The sequence below is a fragment of the Bubalus kerabau genome, chromosome 4 (genome assembly GCF_029407905.1).
Source record: "Bubalus kerabau isolate K-KA32 ecotype Philippines breed swamp buffalo chromosome 4, PCC_UOA_SB_1v2, whole genome shotgun sequence".
Lineage (NCBI taxonomy): Eukaryota > Metazoa > Chordata > Mammalia > Artiodactyla > Bovidae > Bubalus > Bubalus kerabau.
In genome coordinates, this window is record NC_073627.1 from 10237186 (window position 1) to 10257423 (window position 20238).

The following is a 20238-nucleotide window of genomic DNA, read 5'->3' on the forward strand; positions in this document are numbered from 1 at the left end:
CTGTGTTGGTAGGCGGACTCTTACCCGCTGTACCAGCAGGGAAGTCCCAGGCCGAGATTTGAAAGCACTGTGAAGAATAGTTTGTATGAGATGTGAATGCATCGTTAGACCCCCTCTCCTTGCAGAAGAGCAGGAGGTTGTGCAGGGGTCCCCTCTCCACCCCGCCCCCCTTTCCTCTTCGCTCAGCTCCCTCCTCCTGTCTTCACCCTCCCCTCACCGCTATCTCCTCACTGTCTTCTCCGCCCCGCAGGCCATGAGTTAACAGAATTAACAGGTTTTTTCGTTCCTTTCATCTTGTTGCCTTTTCATCCTGTTGGAACGAACACCCTGTATTTTGTCATCTTTTAGAAGAAAGCTTATAAAAGGGCACACGCCATGTAATTTTTAGTAGATTTTATATGGTTATTACAGGTCGTGTTCAAGGGAGCACCTAGCATGCTTATCTGACCATGGACGCGGTTCCTGTTTGTGACGAAAGAAATGCATTCTCTGAGGGGAAAGAATCATTATCTTGCTTTTTTTAAGTCCATAAATCACACACACATGCCAACTGCGAAAGCATCCTGAAGCATTCCATAGCGCAAGCCACTAGACACTGTCAGGGTGGTGGGGAGCGCAGAGTTGCTCAGCGCTAACATGGGGTGCTGTGACTTTAAATCAACATGAGCTTTGGGCGTCTCCCATTTCTGGAAGAAATGCATTATTAAAATGTGGCTCATGTGGACCTAGAGAGTAGCATACAGAGTGAAGTAAGCCAGAAAGAGAAAAACAAATATATATTAATGCGTCTAAGTGGAATCTAGAAAAATGTTACAGATGCTCTTGTTTGCAGAGCGGAAATAGAGACACAGACAGAGAGGACAAATGTATGGATACCAAGGGGGAAAGGAAGGGTGGGAGGAGCTGGAAGATTCAGAGTGACACATGTACCTATTGATTCTATGTATAAAATAAATAACGAGAACCTACTGTACTGCCCTGTGGTGACCTGAATGGGAAGGAAACCCAAAAAAGAGGGGACATAGGAATACATAGAGTTGCTTCACTTTGCTGTACAACAGAGACTTAACAGCATTGTCAAGTAACTCTACTCCAATAAAAAGCAATTTAAAACAATACCATAGAACCTGCCTCATGGACTTTCTCCTCCCACCCTTGGTTCTAGGGCATGAAAACATCTGGCAAGCAGGACGAGGCCTGGATCATGACCCGGCTGATCAAACAACTCACAGACATGGGCTTCCCGGTGACTGGCGCCTCCCTTTACTGCTGCCGCGTGTGCCCTGTTGTGTCCTGTGTCCACCTTTGTCATGTGTAGCGCAGGAAGGAGACTTTTAGGGGATGAGCTTGTTGGCAAAACCCAACTCGTACATTCCCTTTTCACCTGGGCACTCCTGCTTAGGGATTAGGATTTCCTTTGAACGACAGCAAAGATCCACATCCTTTCTGTCTGGAAAGGTGTGAGAACCTTTTACTAGAATGAAAAACGATGGGTGACTTTTATTCTTCATTGGCTTATACAATTTTCTATTTTCTTTTCATCTAAAAGTGAGTTTTCATTCATTTCTGCAAGATTGACCAAGATCTCAAGGGAGACCTTGGTATAAAGAACTAAAACCTTGCGTCCAGATAAAGAAACCCAAGCAGACCTGTTTGGTACCCGAGTTTCAGATCATGTGTAGCGAGAGCTGGAGATCTTAGGGTGTGCCTCTGAAAATGGCTCCCCATCTCTTCAGTTCCCAAGAGCCAGTGGAAGCGTTCAGATCATGAACCATACCTCCTGCATCTGCCAAGTAGTCCCTTCAGATGTCTTCTCTCCAAATCTTTACTCAAATGAGCGTTTACCTTTTGGTTGCCATGGGTGCCCCTTCGGGATGGGTCTGGAGCGGCCCCAGACTGGAAGAGGGGACCACATACTTCTCACGGGGTGCAGCCCCTGACCCCACACGCTCTCAGCCCGGGGCCCAGCCTCCCCACCCACTGCGAGGTGATGGGCCCAGAGTGGCCCCGCGGTACTTCAGCATCGAGCCTGCCTGGTCTCCACCAAGACTAGTCTGTTTCAATCTGAGAGATGATTATCAAAATGCATCTATTAGTACTTGTTTTGTGTTATGTTGTTTTTACATTTTTTGGCGAAAAGCAGTCGACAATAGACATATCCTGCAATCTGACTCTCCCCATGAGTCCCTGCGGCTGCCCTGGGAGAGGTCACCCTACGGACCACAGAGTCAGTGACAGGACTCCCCTGGCCATTTGGGGTTTAAAGTCGTCTTCCCTCTGAAAATCAATTCAACACATTTTCTTATGACAAGGATTTTTTATTTAGAAGACATTTGTCTCTAACCACAGAAGAAAAGTATTTCTGGTTACTAAACGGAACAATGTCAGGTTACTATTGATTGCGTCCCTGTGTTAACAGTGCCCGAGCTCTTTGCACGCTTTTCATTCTGTTACCACACCTCCTAATGAGAACTCCGCTTCCCTCCGCAGAGAGAGCCGGCTGAAGAGGCCTTGAAGAGCAACAACATGAATCTCGATCAGGCCATGAGTAAGTGCAAGGACTCGCCTCAAGCACACTTTGTTTTAAAGATACGGGTTTGTGAGTCTCAATGTTCTGAGTCATGGGTCAGTGGTTGAACACGTGCTCAAGAGACAGGTCACCCGTAGGGTGTACACCTGCCCCAGGGCCAATCCTTCAGGACGGGTGGTCTCCGGGGACAAATGACCAAGCACCACATGGAACCATGTCTGCTTTTCCTGTTTCTTTTTCTTTTTTTTTTTTTTTTCATTTCTGCAACAAATAGGTGCATTGATACTATCCTCATCTGTTTTGAGGGAGGAGATAGTGACCCTCTTAGAGAAAGGTGCTAGGGCCCCATGCCCAGCTTGTTGTCTGCTGAGTGAGCTGAAGTACTAAATCAGGAAATACTGAACCCTTGCTCCTTGGGGACATACAGGGATGAGGTTGTGCAAGCCTCTGGCCACAGCATTTTTGTCAACTAGTCGATACGTTAACCCTGGGTGTGGGGGGCTGTGAGGAGAGTTAAGCTTTTTTTTTCCTTTCCTTTCCTTTCCTCTGGCCACAAGCCGCAGCATGTGGGGTCTCAGTTCCCCAACCAGGAATCGAACCCACACCCCCTGACAATGGAAGGCAGAGTCTTAACCACTGGACTTCCTGGGAAGTCCTGTGTGTTTCTGTATAATACATATGTCTCATGAATAATCATATGCCAGCCATGTTTCTTTATAATAAAACATTAGCTAAGAAGGGTGACCTGACCCTGGGTAGTTAATAATGATCATAGATTTTGTTCACTTTTCTACTCACACCAATGCCATCAGCTTTAAAAAAAACAAAATTCTTGTTTAAAAAAAGAAAAATAAGTCATCATCTTGTGAGTCCACAAACATATCTGCTTTCCATCTTTTCTGAAGCTTCATCTCACACTGTAGATGTTACTTTAGCTCCCTCCCCACAGCCTTACACACAGCTGGTGACTGTCTTCCTGTTCCAGCTGCACCCCCTTGTTGCTCATCAGCAGCTGCTGCATGAGGCAGGCGCCACGCAGCCTTCTCATGCTCAGGACATTGGCTTGGGGACCATGGGGACCATTGAAATGACCAACAGAGGGCACAGAGATGTCAAACCTGGCCCCACATAGACCATGAGAAAGACACTTGTCACTTTGTGAGAGCCTGAGCCAGGAGGGCGGAGAAGGCAATGGCACCCCACTCCAGTCCTTTTGCCTAGAAAATCCCATGGATGGAGGAGCCTGGTGGGCTGCAGTTCATGGGGTCGCTAGAGTCGGACACGACTGAGCGACTTCACTTTCACTTTTCACTTTCATGCATTGGAGAAGGAAATGGCAACCCACTCCAGTGTTCTTGCCTGGAGAATCCCAGGGACGGGAAGCCTGGTTGGCTGCTGTCTATGGGGACTCGTGTCTGCACAGAGTCAGACACGACTGAAGCGACGCAGCAGCAGCAGAGCCAGGAGGGAGGGAGGGAGGGGGAGAGAGAGAGAGAGTGTGTGTGTGTGTGTGTGTGTGTGTGTGTGTGTGAGATCTGGGTTTCAGACTCTTCCCCGCCCTGTGTGTGTCCACAGATGACCCAAAAGCACTGCGAGTTTTGATGTGGGGGCTACAAGTGTATTCTAGCAAGTAGGTGAATTCAGCAACTCAGAATTCACAAATAATGAGGGTCAGACTTGATAATCGCATGCAAATGCCAGATGTGTGGTGTCAGCTGCCAGGACAGAGGGCCCGGGCATGATCTGTAGGGAGTTAGTCCTGCCTCCCCAGAGCTTCGAGGCAGCTGAACAGACACCAGTCTCTGAATCGAAGGAGCACAGGACAGACCTGTCTGGTTTGTGTTGTCGTGTCCCCAACGTCTGGACAGGTCCTTGCAGCCGGAAGGGACTCAGCAGGTGGAAGTTGATGGGTATGAGGTGGGACAGCTGGGAAAAGGCCCTCTTTGGGAAAGGAAGGGCCTAGCCCCCTTGGGGCAGGTGTGGCTGATAGGGAGCAGGGGCCAGACCACAGCCTTCCGCGCTTGGCCCTGTCCTCTGGGGGGTGAAGGTCTTGACTCCTTCCCTGAGATGTCGGCTGGCACCCGTCTGTGCTCAGCACTGGCAGCCAACCCCCTGGGCATCTCGTTTCAAACGCTGCCTCTGTCTGCTATGCCCCAGGCGCTCTGCTGGAAAAGAAGGTGGACGTGGACAAGCGTGGACTGGGAGTGACCGACTACAACGGGATGGTCACCAAGCCCCTTGGCTGCCGCCCACCGATCTCCAAAGAGTCTTCCGTGGACCGCCCCACCTTCCTTGACAAGGTATGCGTTTAGGTGGCTTTTTGTTTGTTTTTAACAAGACATGTTTTTCATTTTCACTGTCTTGGATTAGAAAGTTACTAGACTGTAATATTTAAGTGACTTTTACCCATTTTTCTAGTATATATGAATGTTTGACTCAAAAGAGGTAGTGTTATAAGTATTTCATATGATGTGATGAATAAAAATACTGAAATTGAAAACTTATTTTCATGCCAGTGGGTAAACTTGGCTGCTTGAATTTGTCCTGTAGACGAGAGTCATCAGATTTCTATTTTATGGTCTTATGTGCACAGTTCTTCCCATTGGAAATGAAGTATTACATGTTTAATCTCAGAAGAAGGGTCTAGAAGTGGTTGGGCGTGGGCCTTGCTTGGATGAGCCACTTCAGAAAACCCACAGGTGTGGGAAAATGACCTTAGATGTTTCAGCAGGTGGAGTCGCCTGTTCACGCCCCTCGATGCTGGCCTGCTTGGTGCAGTTTCTCCAGACTGCTGTGACCTCAGAGGGGGGCCACACCGGTGACAGCTTAACAGTTTCCCGTTAAGCTCGATCAAAATGTCTGGCCTTGAAAAAATAATAGAAGCAAGGAAAGACAACTCTAAAGCAGACACAAAAAGCAGGCTCGCAGGAGAAGAGACGAGAGTTGGTCTTTGTTCTCAGATACACAGTGTCTTCAACCAGAGGTCCACGCAATGGAGTCCTCACTGTGCCCGGCACCACTGTGTCCGAGGACATCAGAATTTCAGACAGCAATGAATCATTTGTGACCATAGTCTGCAATATTATCAGGCGTTTATCTGAAATTCCAGTTTAACTCAGCATCCTGAATTTTTATTTGCCAAGTGTGGGACCCTGTCTTATTTCTGTATCTTTAAAATATGAAATAATACTCTAGGCTTGTTGTGAAGTTAGATGAGGTAAATTTACAAAGGACCTGGTGCCTCAGTAAATGTAAAAAAAAAAAAAAAAAGGTTTTTGTCTTTTATAATTTACCTTATTATTAGGTTAAGTCATATGAAGTCAAAAACAGATGAATATCAGTAGATCTCAACCTAGTGTATACCTAGAGCCTTGTTAGTAAGTTCTCAGATGAGCCTGTTTGAAAACGGTGGTTAAAGTGTTTTCCAACTAAGACTTAGGCTGTCTCTCTCCTGACTCCTCCCCATAGGCAGGGCTGGTAGTGATGAGACTATGTAAGCTGATATGTATGTGTGTTTGTAAAATAATTGTTAAAATGAAAACAGCGTCTTAATCCTGTTTCTCTTTTTTCTTTTTCCCCTCTTCCTTTTGCCCATTTCTCCACCTCTCGTCTACACGTTTTTGATTTTTTACTCCTTTATGTTCATCCACACCCCTGTCTGCGTCCTGGGAACTTGTGCTTTGTGTGTGGACGGGCCCTGCCCACAGCTCACGCTTTCTTTCCCCAATCAGGATGGCGGCCTCGTGGAAGAGCCCACGACTTCACCATTTTTGCCTTCACCAAGCCTGAAGCCCCCCCTTTCCAACAGTGCACTCCCCAGCCAGGCCCTGGGCGGGATTGCCTCAGGGCTGGGCATGCAAAACTTGAATTCTGCTAGACAGGTAAGGCTGCTGGCAGAGGCTCACCGGGGTCTCCTTTATGTGCCTTTAAATCCGTGTGTTTGAGACATGAACTTTATTTTTAATTAATACCTGGATGTGAAAATGCCACTGAACGTGTAAAGGGAACTGAACTATGACAAGGATTTCCTTTCAAGTGATGTACTGCTGTCAAGAAATGAATCCAATTCTAGAAATTTAACCATGTTACCGGAAATGCTTCAAAATTATTTCTACATGTAACTGAAATGTGTTTGTGTTCAACAGCCTTGGTGCTAATGTACTGCTCGTGAAGTGACGCGGGCTACAGGCGGTCTTTAGCTGTTGGATCTATTCACAGGTCGAGGCGGTGCTGTTCTGTCTCTCCTGACCATGAACACCTTAAATGCATTATTAATCTGCAGGAAAACACCATACTCTCCCTTCTTCCCCAGAAATAGAGATGACAGCCCCTACAGGTTCTCAGTGGTTTTCAGAGTGATTTTGGCCTCATTCCCTGCCTTTGACAGTTGTGGAGAAGGCGCAAGTCACTGTCAGACGTCCGTGAGGCAGGACCTGGGGTTTTGAACGATGGCCGCCTCGTGTCACTTCTCTCCCCTGGGATGAAATGACATGAAAGCAAGCACATGTCCTTCCCGTCCCTGGAACTGTCCTTGGTTTCCTCCCGGCTGAGGCTCACACACACACAGCTCTGAGCCTTCTCTTCCAGCAATGCTGTGAGGTTGGGGGTGGCCAAGGCCAGTTTTCAGCAGCACCCCAGTCCACGGAATCCCCACCGCTGTCTCATGTTGTTCATGGGGCTCATCAGGCAGCAGTGGAGGTTTCAGCTGCCATCAGGGACTCAGAGGCCAGGCCAACGGCCCCGAGGGTCAGATAACTCAACCAGGAGACAGAAAGAAACACTCAATATAGTTCCTGTATTTAACACAAACTTACCAGCCTGAATTTGTCCATGTATTCAGGTTCAGGTCTTGTTGAGCTCAGTTATATTTCCTTTGGGAAAATGTCTTCTCTCCGGTTAGTGACCCCTGCCCATTACCCCAGCAGAGATGGTCCCATACCCGCATGCGTGCCAGTCCCCTGCAGGGCTCGGTGTTACTGTAGTGCCCTTGAACATGATGGGCTTGTCGTGGGTCACCTAAAGCCAGCTCTGTGTGGCTTCTGTGAGCTACAGATGTAGACAAGCTTTGCAGGCGGATTTTCTGTCATCTGTACCCAATTTGAACAGCATTTCTTTTTTTTCCAACTTTTTATCTTACGTTGGAGTATAGCTGATTAACAATGTTGTGGTAGTTTCGCGTGGACAGCAAAGGGACTCGGCCATGCATATGCGTGTGTCTATCTCCTCCCAGCTCCCCTCCCGTCCAGGCTGCCACGTAAGGTTGAGCAGAGTCCCCGTGCTGCACAGCTGGTCCTTGTTGGTTACCCACTTTACTTACGGCAGTGTGTACACACCCACCCCAGACGCCCTAAATATGCTTCCCCCAGTCCTCCTTCTCGGCAACCATAAGTGAACAGTACTTTTTTATTTTTTGGATCATGGGGCTTTTGGTGGAAAAGAAACCTCACTTATATTGAAAATCATTATCTTAATCTGTATTTTCTCTCTCTCTTTTTTTTTTAGTGCGTATGTCTTGTGTTGTTATTTTTTTATTTATTTTTTAATTGGAAGATAATTGCTTTACAGTGTTGTATTGCTTTCTGCCATACGTCAGCATGAATCAGCCCCCTTGAGCTATACATATGCTCCCTCCCCCTTGAGCCACCCACCCCATCTCACCCTGGGGTTGTCACAGAGCACCAGGCTAAGCTCCCTGTGTCATATAGCAACTTCTCACTAGCTATCTGTTTTACACATGGTAATGTATATATTTCTATGCTACTCTCTCAATTCATCCCAGCTTTTCCTGCTCCCACTGTGTCCATAAGTCTGAACAGCACTTTTTTTCTTTTAAGTCCCATCAGTTTAATAACAATAATAACAAAAATGGAAGATGGAGGGGGCAGGAAAGAGACCTCTGGGACGGGGCGTGGGGAGCCCTGCTCATGGTGCCAGGCCTGGCCACTGGGCCCTTGGTATTGCTGTTGCTATGAGCTCAGGGGGGGCAGCAGTTGTCCTGTGGGGGCCGCCCTTCACCTGGGTCGGAGGACCCTTCTGGGACATGCTGTGGACAGCCCTTGTTAAGCCTTCCCTCTGGTGCGAGTTGTGCATGGCAGGAAGCCGGTGTGGTTTTGACCCCGCCTGCTCCTGCAGTGACGATGTAACCACCCCTCCCTCCCCGTCCGCAGACACCGAGTGGCAATCTGGGCATGTTTGGCAGCAGCGGAGCAGCGCCCGCCAGGACCATGCAGCAGCCGCCGCAGCCGCCCGTGCCGCCCCTGAGCTCCTCCCAGCCCAGTCTCCGTGCTCAAGTGCCTCAGTTTCTATCCCCTCAGGTCAGACTGGCGCCCGCGTCGCAGGGAGAGCGGGCCAGCCCTCGCGCGTGAACCCGTCCACCCGACCCTCCTGCCCTGGGAGGCGTGCCCAGACCCCTCCCCGAGGACCGGGCCCCCTCCTGTCAGAGCGCTTGGGCCAGTGGCACACACTAGCGCCGGGACGTCTGTCCTGGTCGCGAGAAGCTTATTCAGATGAACCCGCTGAATCGCCCTAGACTGGTGGGGGAGCAAAGAGGCTCATGAAATTGCTTAGGATGTAAAAGAAACTTCTTAGAATCAGTGAAGGACTGAATAATGCTTCAGTGACAAACTAAACGGGACAACATATGATAGTACCTGCGTTACAGACTGTTAGTTACGTTTATTTAAAAAAAGAAAGCAAACAGAATTCAGAAAAAGGATGTTGTTGTTTTTTGTAACTGTAAAGCATTGTGTCAACTTTTTTCATGATAATATCGTTTACTTTTAGAACATTCCATTATTTTAGACTTTGGGCTGAGGTTTTCATTATAATGTTACAGTCCTCATTACCCCTTGTAAGAATGCTCAATAATAAACTAAAATGGTAAATCATAGAATTTTATCCTTGGGTTGGGAAGATTCCCTGGAAAAGAAAGTGGCAGCCCACTCCAGTATTAGAGTCTGGGAAATCCCACGGACAGAGGGAGCTTGGCAGGCTACAGTCCATGAGGTCAGAAAGAGTCGGACACGACTGAGCAAATAAACCACCACCACACTTATTACTCTGTAATTGTTTAACCTGATATGTATGCACAGAGTTGAGATGGCTGAAATCTGGGTAAAAGAATAGTTAAATTTTGTAAACAGAATACACTCTTAAGATACACTCTTTAGCCGCTACAACAAAGAGGCCCTGAAATACAGACCCTCAGACAAGATAGACAGGTACTTCTTACCCAGGCAGCAGTGCAGAAAGCAGCAGCTCTGCCTGAGCCACGTCCCAGGAGGAAGAAAGATGAGAGACAGACCCCTTCCACTAACGTCCCACCACCTGGACTTGGTGACTCGGCCACCCCATCGAGAGGGGCCTGGAGGCAGGGAGCAGCCTTCCCCACTCTCTGCAAACCAGCGTGTCCTGAAGATCACTCATCTGTGCGCCTTTCTTTCAAGTGAAGGCTCTTAATGTGTTTTCTCTAAATTGACTTGCCTGCTTAGATAAATTTATTCTTGAAACTTTACATGTCCATCATAAATAGAAAAATCAGCATTTTCCTGATACATGTTAGATGACTATAAAAGTAAAAGATGCCCTTCTGTGTACTACCTAAGATCACCTTGTGTAAACGTTGTGATAAACGTACAAAGCACACAGTGGGGAGCACCGAGCTGGCCAGTGCCAGGCCCCTGACGGCGCAGAGCAGTGAGTTCCAGGTGAGCGGGGAGGAAGACTGACAGTCACGATCAGGGCTGGCAAGTCACGTGAGTGCCTGTGCCACACGGAGCCTGGGCATTTGGGCCCCCCAAGAGGAATGTCTTGTCCCTCAAGCAGGGAGAGGCCACTGCCTGAGCCGGTAAACTTGAGGAGGGGTCGTTGCGCGCCCTGTAACAAGGACCCTCTGGTCAGGTGGTGCCGCCGCCTACCGAGCTCCTATGGGGATTGGTCGCAGGTGCCTGTCTGAGACGCAGAAGCCTGCCTCGAACTTCCTCCCAGGAAGGCATAGTGAAGTGAACATGCCTTCACTGTCTCCAGGCCTTGAATGACGCCCGCTCATCTTCACTTCAACAGAAAACAGAATCAGTAACCGACAGGAGTAACACAGAACCTTAGAGCATTCATTCGTAACTAAAGTATTTGGAGGAAGACATCTTTTTCTTGCCTTCTGTCACTCCCTCCTTCCCCTCCTCCCTTCCTTTCTTCCTTCTACATTCTCTGCTAAAATGTGCTAACTACTAATGCTGGAATGTCTGTACATATTTTAATGGCTTTTGAAGTTCGCTCATGAGACAAATACAACTGCCATTCAGTCAGTCAGTTTTGAATCTTGATAAACTACACAGACGAGTAAATGTTTGAATAGAGTTCATGTCTAATGGCGCATTTTGTGTTAACAGGTTCAAGCACAGCTTTTGCAGTTTGCAGCAAAAAACATTGGTCTCAACCCTGCACTATTAACCTCGCCAATTAATCCTCAGCATATGACGATGTTGAACCAGCTCTATCAGCTGCAGCTGGTGAGTCAGGGCAGCTCTGCTCGGGTTGTAGGACGTGGGAAGGGCATTCTCCACGTGTTCACAGGCGTGAACCAGGAACTCACACACCAGCTCATAAGTGTAGTTACACTTTTATGCTCTTCTTCACATCAGGGAACGTCACTGAGACTTTCATGAAGTTGGTAAACTATTAAAGGCATTCCCTGGTCCAGTGGCTAAGATTCCAAGCTCCCAATGCAGGGGGCTTAGGTCGATCCCTGGTCAGGGAGCTAGACCCCACATGCCACAACCAAGAGCTCAAATGCAGAAACTTTTAAAAAAAAAAAGGTCACACGTGTTGCAACAGTGATTGAGGAGCCTGTGTGTCGCAACTAAGACCCACACAGCCAAATAAATAGGGTAATATTTTAATAAATAAAGATTTAGAAAGTTCTTCACTCAAGGGCATTTCCACTAGGCTTTGTGAATTCTCTGGCCCCTTCGTGATCGTCGTCTCCCCATCTGACAGGCACGTCTGTCAGCGCTCAGCCAGCCTTCCTCGTCCGAACACAGAACCAGCAAATCACTTCCTGGATTTTGTCTAAATTCTTCTGAGGCTGATACACATAGATACCATTCTAGAAGCAAAAGACAAGTTACTTCATTATGTACAGTATCTGCCTCAGAGATTAGGACTTAATTCTCTCAGAATCCCTCTTGAGAAAGGCTGATGTAGTCTAATACTTCTTGAGAGTTTTATAGTTTAAAATACGTTGAATTTTTAATTTTCAGCAGGCTTTGCTTTTACCATGTAACACCATGGCATTGTATCCCTTGATGCATCCTGAATTTATATTCCCTGACGGACCCAGCGTTTGTTTCTTTCTTTAATATGTTGACACCTGATTTGCTTAGACATCTTGTCCAACAGCTTCATCTCGCAGAGAATTATCAGGAGTCATGAAGGAAGAAAAGAAAAGGCTCAAAGAGGCAAAACCTTGATGTCAGCCTTTCCTTATAGGGGAACCTTTCCTTACAGGATCAGGCTCTCAGTCCTGACCCTTTAGCATTTGTTAGGCACACATCTGACCAGTCTGCGTGTCTGGTCCCAGGTGGTGGCCAGGTAGGGTGTGAGTGTCCTGGACAAGCCGAAATGAAGTACCCAATGCCCTGGGCCTGGGTTCCAGGCCACAACTGGACTTCATTCAGAAAAGGGAGCCTCGGGAACTTCCCTGGCGGTCCAGTAAGATTTCGCTTTCTAAAGTGCAGAGGGTGCACTTTAGATCCCTAGTTGGGGAGCCAAGATCCCACATGCCTCATGGCCAACGTAAAACAGAAACAATATTGTAACAATCCAATAAAGACTTTAAAAATGGTCCACATCAAAAAAAAGAAAAAGGAGCCTCATGGACTGTGGTGTAAGGCCCCAGGGCCATCAGCGCCAGGAAGGGACCACTGACCTCAGGGGAGGACAGGGAGGAACCAAGAAGCATGCATGCTATTCAGCACTCTTCCTACAGAGGAGAACAGCACCCTCCTCCTGGGTGCAGTGCAGGACAGCTGGATTCTGACCTCGGCTGAGCTCATTCTCGACAGTACTGACGTTCGGGAATCCCTTATTCATAGTTTTTATTGACCCCTGTCATGTAAAAGATCCCAAGAAAGTATTGGAAGTATGTTTACATTTCGTGTGTTCCATTTTAAAAACAGTGTATGGCGTTTTAACTTTTTCTACCAGAAAAATTGGTGAAATGATGTTTTATGCATCCTAAGGTTAAGCTTTAGAGCCTCTAAGGATTCAGCTAGGCATTTTATTCCTCTGATTTACGGATTAATGAGGCTTCATGATATAATCTCTACTTCTGTTTGGATCCTATTTCAATAAATCCTCTTGCCCCAAACATCCCCCAAAAATCCATGCTGTAAGGACAAAAATTACCATATTCAGTCAACTTTAGAAACAGAGGATCCAGCCTTCTGCATCATTGTGGGAAGACTCTCTGATGACCGTTCTCACCAGCTTTGTGGCCGGAGTCAGGCTGGTGGAAGTGCCACAAGCCTGGATCTCAGGCTCCCTGTGGACTGAGACCCCACACGGCTCCCGGTTGCCCATGTGCCCTGGAATGTGTATTGTTCTGTGACTGTCTGGGGCAGCCGCTCACCACCATCCTGCCACACTGTCTGAACCATTCTGGACACCTTGCATCTTTATAAGGAAGAAAAAACCTTTTCCCCCCTCATTTCTTTTAGTTTGAATCAAGCAAAGTCTATGCAGTGGAAAGGTTTTGGAGGACTTCCCTGGTGATCCAGTGGATAAGAATCTGCCTGCCAATACAGAGCACATGAGTCCGAATCCCTGGTTGGAGAAGATCCCACACGTCTCAGGGCAGCTACGCCCATGCGCCACAGTTGCTGACCCCAAGCACCTCGAACCCATGCTCCGCAACAAGAGAAGCCCCCACAGGGCGCAGCCTGGGCGCCGCAACAAGAGAAGCCCCCACAGGGCGCAGCCTGGGCGCCGCAACAAGAGAAGCCCCCACAGGGCGCAGCCTGGGCGCCGCAACAAGAGAAGCCCCCACAGGGTGCAGCCTGGGCGCCGCAACAAGAGAAGCCCCCACAGGGCGCAGCCTGGGCGCCGCAACAAGAGAAGCCCCCACAGGGCGCAGCCTGGGCGCCGCAACAAGAGAAGCCCCCACAGGGCGCAGCCTGGGCGCCGCAACAAGAGAAGCCCCCACAGGGCGCAGCCTGGGCGCTGCAACAAGAGAAGCCCCCACAGGGCGCAGCCTGGGTGCTACAACTAGAGGAAGCTCACACGCAGCAGTGAAGACCCAGAACAGCCAAAATAAATAAACAAACACTTAAAAAAAGGTTTTAGAAAGATGTGTCTCTTTTTGAAAATGCCTCAAAATATGCTTAAAACACAGCATGGTAAGGGGACCAACGAATCTGGGCCATTTTTTCTTTAATGTGCAGAAGTCAAACCCCTTGTTGGTGGCTGTCTTGCAGTCTGCTGATGTTTCTCTGCCATCCACAGGCATACCAACGTTTACAGATCCAGCAGCAGATGCTACAGGCCCAGCGGAACGTTTCCGGACCCATGAGACAACAGGAGCAGCAAGTAGGGGCCCCCAGACAACAGAGCCGGGTCGCTGCCCACCCCCTCCCCCGACTTTGTTAGGCTGTCACTGCTGATGGCTCTGACAGGCAGCCTCCCCTGGAGAAAGCCCCCGGGGTCACCTGGGTTGGGGTGGAGGTGGGCCCAGGCGCCGCCCCCCAGCCCACTGACCGCTCGTCATTCCCCGCCCGCCAACCCGCAGGTTGCGCGCACAATCACTAACCTGCAGCAGCAGATCCAGCAGCACCAGCGCCAGCTGGCCCAGGCCCTGCTCGTGAAGCCGCCGCCCCCGCCGCACCTGTCTCTGCACCCCTCTGCAGGCAAATCGGCCCTGGACAGCTTCCCCCCCCACCCCCAGGCCCCCGGCCTCCCTGAGCTGCAGACCAAAGAGCAGCAGTCTTCACCCAGCACCTTCGCCCCCTACCCTCTCGGTAAGTCAGGGCCTGCATGCACCCACCGCGTGCGCCGTTCCAGCGGAGCCCGAGCGAGGCTGCCTCAGGGCTCCTTCTAAGGGCAGGGCTCACTGTCCGTGCAGAGCTCGGGGTCTGCTGGGCCCAGAGGTGTTTTCAGTATAAAATTTCCGAAGATACTTCCAGCGGGAGCTCCAGGCCGAGCTCACCCCCACTGTAGTGGAGTCTCCACTTTGTTAAATATTCGGCCATGAATTAAGACTTAGATTGCTTCTCTAGGAGAGCGTTAGACAGTAATCATTTGGAGGAAGAGCAGACATGTCCTAATAGTGCTTTTCTTTTTAGCTGGACTGAACCCAAACATGAATGTCAGCAGCATGGACATGACTGGTGGTTTATCGGTGAAGGACCCGTCTCAGTCCCAGTCACGCCTCCCTCAGTGGACTCACCCCAACCCGATGGATAACTTACCCGGTGCTGCTTCTCCGCTCGACCAGAACCCCAGCAAGCATGGTATGTCCAAGCTGAGGAGCCCCAGGGTCTGGTCACTTCTGTTCTACTTGCTCATCATCCTCATTTCGTTACTTATGTGTGTGTCATGTCCAGCTCTTTGCAACCCCATGGACTGTAGGCCACAAGGCTCCTCTGTCCATGGAATTTCCCAGGCAAGAGTACTGGAGTGGGTTGCCACTTCCTTATTCAGGGGATCTTCCAGACCCTGGGATCAAACCCATGTCTCTCGTGTCCCCTACGTTGGCAGGTGGATTCCTTACCACTGTGCCACCTGGGAAGCCCTTTGTTACTTACACTGCATTTCTAGTCTAAGAATTCAGTGCTGAAATCTGAACAGAAAATATTTCAAAAGGCCAAACCAAACAAACATGGAGATACAGAGTATTGGTAACCAGAGGGGAAGGGGTGGGTGGAGCGCAAAATAGGGAAAGGGGGTCAACTGTGTGGTGATGGGTGGAAACCAAAAGTTGGTGGTGAGCACCCCGTGGTGTGGACAGAAGTTGAAATGCAGTGTCGTACTCGTGGAATTTAGATAACATTAGAAACCAGTGTTGCCTCAATAATAATAGAGAAAGAAGCCTGGCAGGCTACAGTCCATTGCTTTTAAAGAGTCGGACATGACTTAGCAACTAACCAACAGCAATATATCTTTCATTCATTAGAGTATGTAACACCCTATCTAGTCAATGACCAAATCTCTTGACGCCTCAACTTTCACACCTTAGCTACTAATCGAGAAGTAATTAAAAGTGCCCCAGAGCAGCAAAGAATACAGGTCATGGCTGCACACTTGTAACGTACATCTGTATCTTCAACCAAAAATTTGTCTGAAAGAAAATTTTTTTCAATAAAATGATTAAATGCAATAGGAAAATCTAATGCTTAGAAAAGATAAAAAGCAAAAATGCTAATAACCATGGAATTCCCTGGAGGTCCAGTGGTTAGCACTGGACACTTCACTGCGTGGGCCCAGGTTCAATCCCTGGTCTGGGAACTAAAATCCCACAAGCCACTCAGCCCAAAAAAAAAAAAAAAGAAAATGCTAATAACCATAGGCAGTGATCTCACTGTTAAGCATTGAATTTAGCTCTTAGTTTCCTGGTAGCATAAACAGCAAAGGAAATTTGATAGGGAACATAATTCTCTCTTGATATAAAGCACTCTAAAAAGAAAAAATTCTCCCTAATGATTAGTTCTACAGGAAAATCATCACATGCTATCCGGGCACTCTCTTTGGAGGAGAGTGCTCAGTCGCCAGGGGAGGTAGGGTTAGGCCTCCAAGGCCACACAGAGGCCAGCAGATGAGGGGAGGGACGTGGACAACAGCAAGGACAGCAGTTGACCACGGACACTCACTGGCTGTCCCCAGAGAGCTCCGCCATGGTGTGGGTGTGCATTTATCGAGAATTCCAAATGACAAACTGGAGGAATTCTTAAATAGCATGTCTTGCAAGGTCCAGTCTTCCCCTGGAGAGCGCTGGCCACAGGGAGGCTGGCAGGAGAGGGTGAGGCCCAGCCCCGGGGCCGGGGGCGCCCGCTCACTCGGCTCTTTGTGTCCTGCCCCCCATCCAGGTGCTATCCCTGGAGGTCTGAGCATCGGACCACCAGCCAAGTCCTCCATTGACGACTCCTATGGCCGGTACGATTTAATCCAGAGCAGCGAGTCACCAGCCAGCCCTCCTGTAGCTGTTCCCCATAGCTGGTCACGTGCCAAATCCGACAGTGATAAAATCTCAAACGGCTCCAGCATCAACTGGCCCCCAGGTGAGAGCACGCAGCGCTTCCATGTGTCAGCAGGACTCGAGCCAAGCCCGAGGCAGTGATGAGGCCCGAGAGAACCAGGACCCGAGCTCAGCATCCTGGGAGCACGAACCCCATGGCTTTGGCTTTTTTATTGGCAGTACCTTCACAGATAAATCGTGGGTGTTGTTGGCATCACAGGCTTTTCTGTAGCCCTCAGATCAGTGGGAAGAGAAGGGCCGGGGGGTGCTGTGTTCCATCCACTCAAAATGTGTCTGGGCTTTATACTCCCGCGTGAACACGTTTTTAGTTTAGTTCTGGTACCTAGTTTGCTCCGAAGGACTGATGCTTTACTGAAGGAAGTCTAAAGTGTGCCTCTGAATTAGCAGACTATAAACATTTCCATAAATTATCATGAAGCAACACGAAGGTGCTCTAATACTCACATTTGAAATTTTCCAGAATTCCATCCTGGTGTTCCCTGGAAAGGACTTCAGAACATAGATCCGGAGAATGACCCCGACGTCACTCCTGGAAGTGTCCCCACCGGGCCCACCATCAACACCACCATACAGGATGTCAACCGCTACCTCCTCAAGAGTGGAGGTGAGGGGGTGCCCTGCCCACATCTGTGTGGTGTTCTCTGTGCGGGCATTCTGCTCTGGGCAGCAGGCGGGTGTGGGAAGCGAGGCAGGGGAGTGTCAGACACATCTGATGGGAACTCTCTCACCATCAGACGCAGCATAAGGAAAAGTCGACCAGTGCTTATTGGAAAATGGAGATAGCTTTGGGCTCTGTGTCCCTGCTGGATTTATTAATACACGGTGCTTATACATCTCTTGTTATAAAATAACAATGTTAGCCATCAGGCTTTTTAAGAAAAAGGTTTCCACTTGAAATCTCTTTGAACTGGAAGTGAATTGGCCATTTACTCATCCATCTCAGGCAATTTTTCCTTTCCTCAAAATGTCTGGTAAAAAGACTGAAGTCATTCCTCAGGTCCTTTTTCCTGGCACAAACTCCTGATGCTATAAAGCTTGGCACACCCTGTTTAGGCTTGAGGATCCAGTTGGCAAAAGTGATGAGCTGAGCTGTGAGGTTACAGAACATAAACGCAGATTCAGTTGCAGAACTGAGGAGGGCAGTAGCTCGCCTTCCCTTGAGGCCTACAGATGCAGACGCTCTGTGAGTGCCAGGGCTAACAGACCTCTCTCCTCAGCGTTCTAGTAGCAGAAAGAACAGCCAGCTTACCCGCAATGCTCAGCACTAGCAAGGCCACTCGGGTATTTCCCGGAACGTTAGTTTAGCTTTCTGGCTAACGTATGGCCTGTGGGGAGAGGCCTTCTCGTCAGTGGTTCTTTGAAGTGATAGGACGCCACGCATGCCTGTGGCTCAGGTCGGAGGGCGGCGTAGACCTCCGCCCTCCCATCTAACGCAGGGCATGCCTGTGGCAAGGCAGCAGTGCCTCAGAGCAGGGCGGTCGCAGGCCTCCCCGTGGCTGGGACGGATGAGTGAGAAAGCGAGGCTCGAGGCTACGGGATCTGGAGCCTGTTTGAGGTGGTAGGGTTTGGGGGAGACTCGCCCCTTGGGACGCTGCGTGTGGCTGCAGGGCTCTGCCGAGCGAAGGGGTGATTCAGTGTGTTTGGGCTTGTGGAGGGTGGGTGAGCGTGCCCATCCGGGCAGTAGAAGGCCTTAGAAAGAGTCAAGGCTGCTCAGCACAGAGTGGAGCTTCCTGACCGGCGTCCAGTGTCAGCCCACGGTCCCTGGCACCTGGGGCACGCAGGCCACCTCCACCTTTACACACGTGTGCCGTGAAGCGACACAGGCGTCCTGGAGGGCAGGGGAGTCCTGAGGGCAGAGCCGAGCAGTCGAGACAGATGTCAGGGCAGAGGAAAGCTAAGCGTCCGAGGCCCTGGCGGCAATGGGACGTCAGCAGGACAGAGCCTCTAGTGCCCTGTGTGACCCAAGGGCGAGTCCCAGGCAGCTCTACCGCGAGACCAGGCCTCGCCCAGGAAAGGGCCCCCACCTGCTGGTGTTATCTGAGAGGAGGGAGCAGAGGAGCGGATCTCTATGTAGAACCTGTTTACAGAAAGCACCACGGCCTCCGGGCCAGGAGTAAACGGCCGTGGCCAGACCCTGCAGACCGCCCCTCTCTGGGACCCCCTTGTGTTCCCCACACGCGAGGGGCTTCAGGCACCCCAGGGGCTGAGCTTGCTCAGGACCCAGCCACAAAAGACTGTCGTATTCTTGAGTGATTAGCTTAATCTAAAATACAAAGGAAAAAAAATTGAGAAAATATGCCCTGGACAGAAAAAGAGTAAGAAACACCACTAACCTCTTTGATGTTGGCTTATTTATTTTACATATTTTCTTAATGGAGTTTTCTGTTTTCTTTTATTGAGTACCTTAGGTGTTGGGGTTTTATTTACATTTTTGGTTTTTATTTTCATTGGTGTTTAGCTCTGATTTGGTATTAAAATTTCACTTAGCCCCATATTTGTTTGGGTATTATTTATAGTGCTAACCGTTAGGAGGTGAATATTAGCCAGATGGTAAAATGCAGTTGTGCCATTGCCTGACAAATTGATACTAAAAAGGAAAATTAGCCATCATTTTATGGGATAGATTCCACTATTGCACTAAAAACGTCAAACTAGAACACTGTTAAAACCCAAGTGCTCTACCATTAACTATAAAAGAAGTACCATGTTGGGTTAAATAGTCTATAATTTGGAATCTCGAGTTGATTGCATTTTGTTGGTAAATAGAAGCCGAGGGTTTAGGAACTAAGGTTAGGTTGTCAGTAGAGCTGACGTCTTTTAAAATCAAAGACCTGCAGATTACAAATACACTCTTGCGTTCCTCAGCTCTGGCACCCTCTTCTGAGGAGGTCAGTTACAGCAGGGCTGCCGTGAGCAGCCGTGCAGGTTGTAGACTGCACAAGCCTGGGAGGTGCCACACACCTGGCGGTCCCTGTGAAAGACACTCCTGAGGTTGCTCAGCACACCGTCCCAGGTGGGGCCCTGCATCGGGGGCCGCATGTCTTTTGAGATTCTGTTCGTGGTAAACTCGACTACCAGACTGCTCTGTGCCCCGTCCCCTCCAAGCCAGCTCCCACACACCAGCCAAGTCCCTTCCCGCGTCTTAAGAGCTCTGGTCCATCCCGTTTTTAGCACACTGTCACCCTGCGTCATCCTTCTCCTTCCTCTGCTTCCTGCTTGCCTCAGAGAACAGACCTGGTGATGCGGAAACAGCACCGCAGGGGTGCTTGGGGGGCCCACCCGTCAGCCCCCTCCCAGGATAGGAACAGGGTCCTCAACAGCAGGAGGGGCGAGTCTGGAGACCTGGTGGCTCACGTCGACGCGGTTGCCAGTACATGTTTCCCGGATGTTTCTGTGTTCAAGAGAGAAATACGAACCTGGGCAAGGAGTCAGGGAAAGGACCAGTCTCTTTAGGGCAAAATCT

The 20238-nt window shown here is 49.4% G+C and overlaps 1 protein-coding gene across 4 annotated transcripts in view; it reads left to right on the forward strand.

The window, feature by feature from the left end:
- Positions 1–20238, forward strand: part of TNRC6C (trinucleotide repeat containing adaptor 6C) — a 113345-nt gene that overhangs the window by 85144 nt on the left and 7963 nt on the right. For all 4 annotated transcript variants that reach the window (XM_055575245.1, XM_055575247.1, XM_055575246.1 and 1 more), the window contains 11 exons: positions 1166–1246; positions 2491–2548; positions 4688–4830; positions 6238–6411; positions 8698–8844; positions 10918–11037; positions 14030–14113; positions 14313–14541; positions 14866–15033; positions 16606–16797; positions 17236–17379. In XM_055575245.1, the coding sequence (XP_055431220.1) occupies positions 1166–1246; positions 2491–2548; positions 4688–4830; positions 6238–6411; positions 8698–8844; positions 10918–11037; positions 14030–14113; positions 14313–14541; positions 14866–15033; positions 16606–16797; positions 17236–17379 (1540 nt within the window). The remainder of the gene's footprint in view (positions 1–1165; positions 1247–2490; positions 2549–4687; positions 4831–6237; positions 6412–8697; positions 8845–10917; positions 11038–14029; positions 14114–14312; positions 14542–14865; positions 15034–16605; positions 16798–17235; positions 17380–20238) is intronic.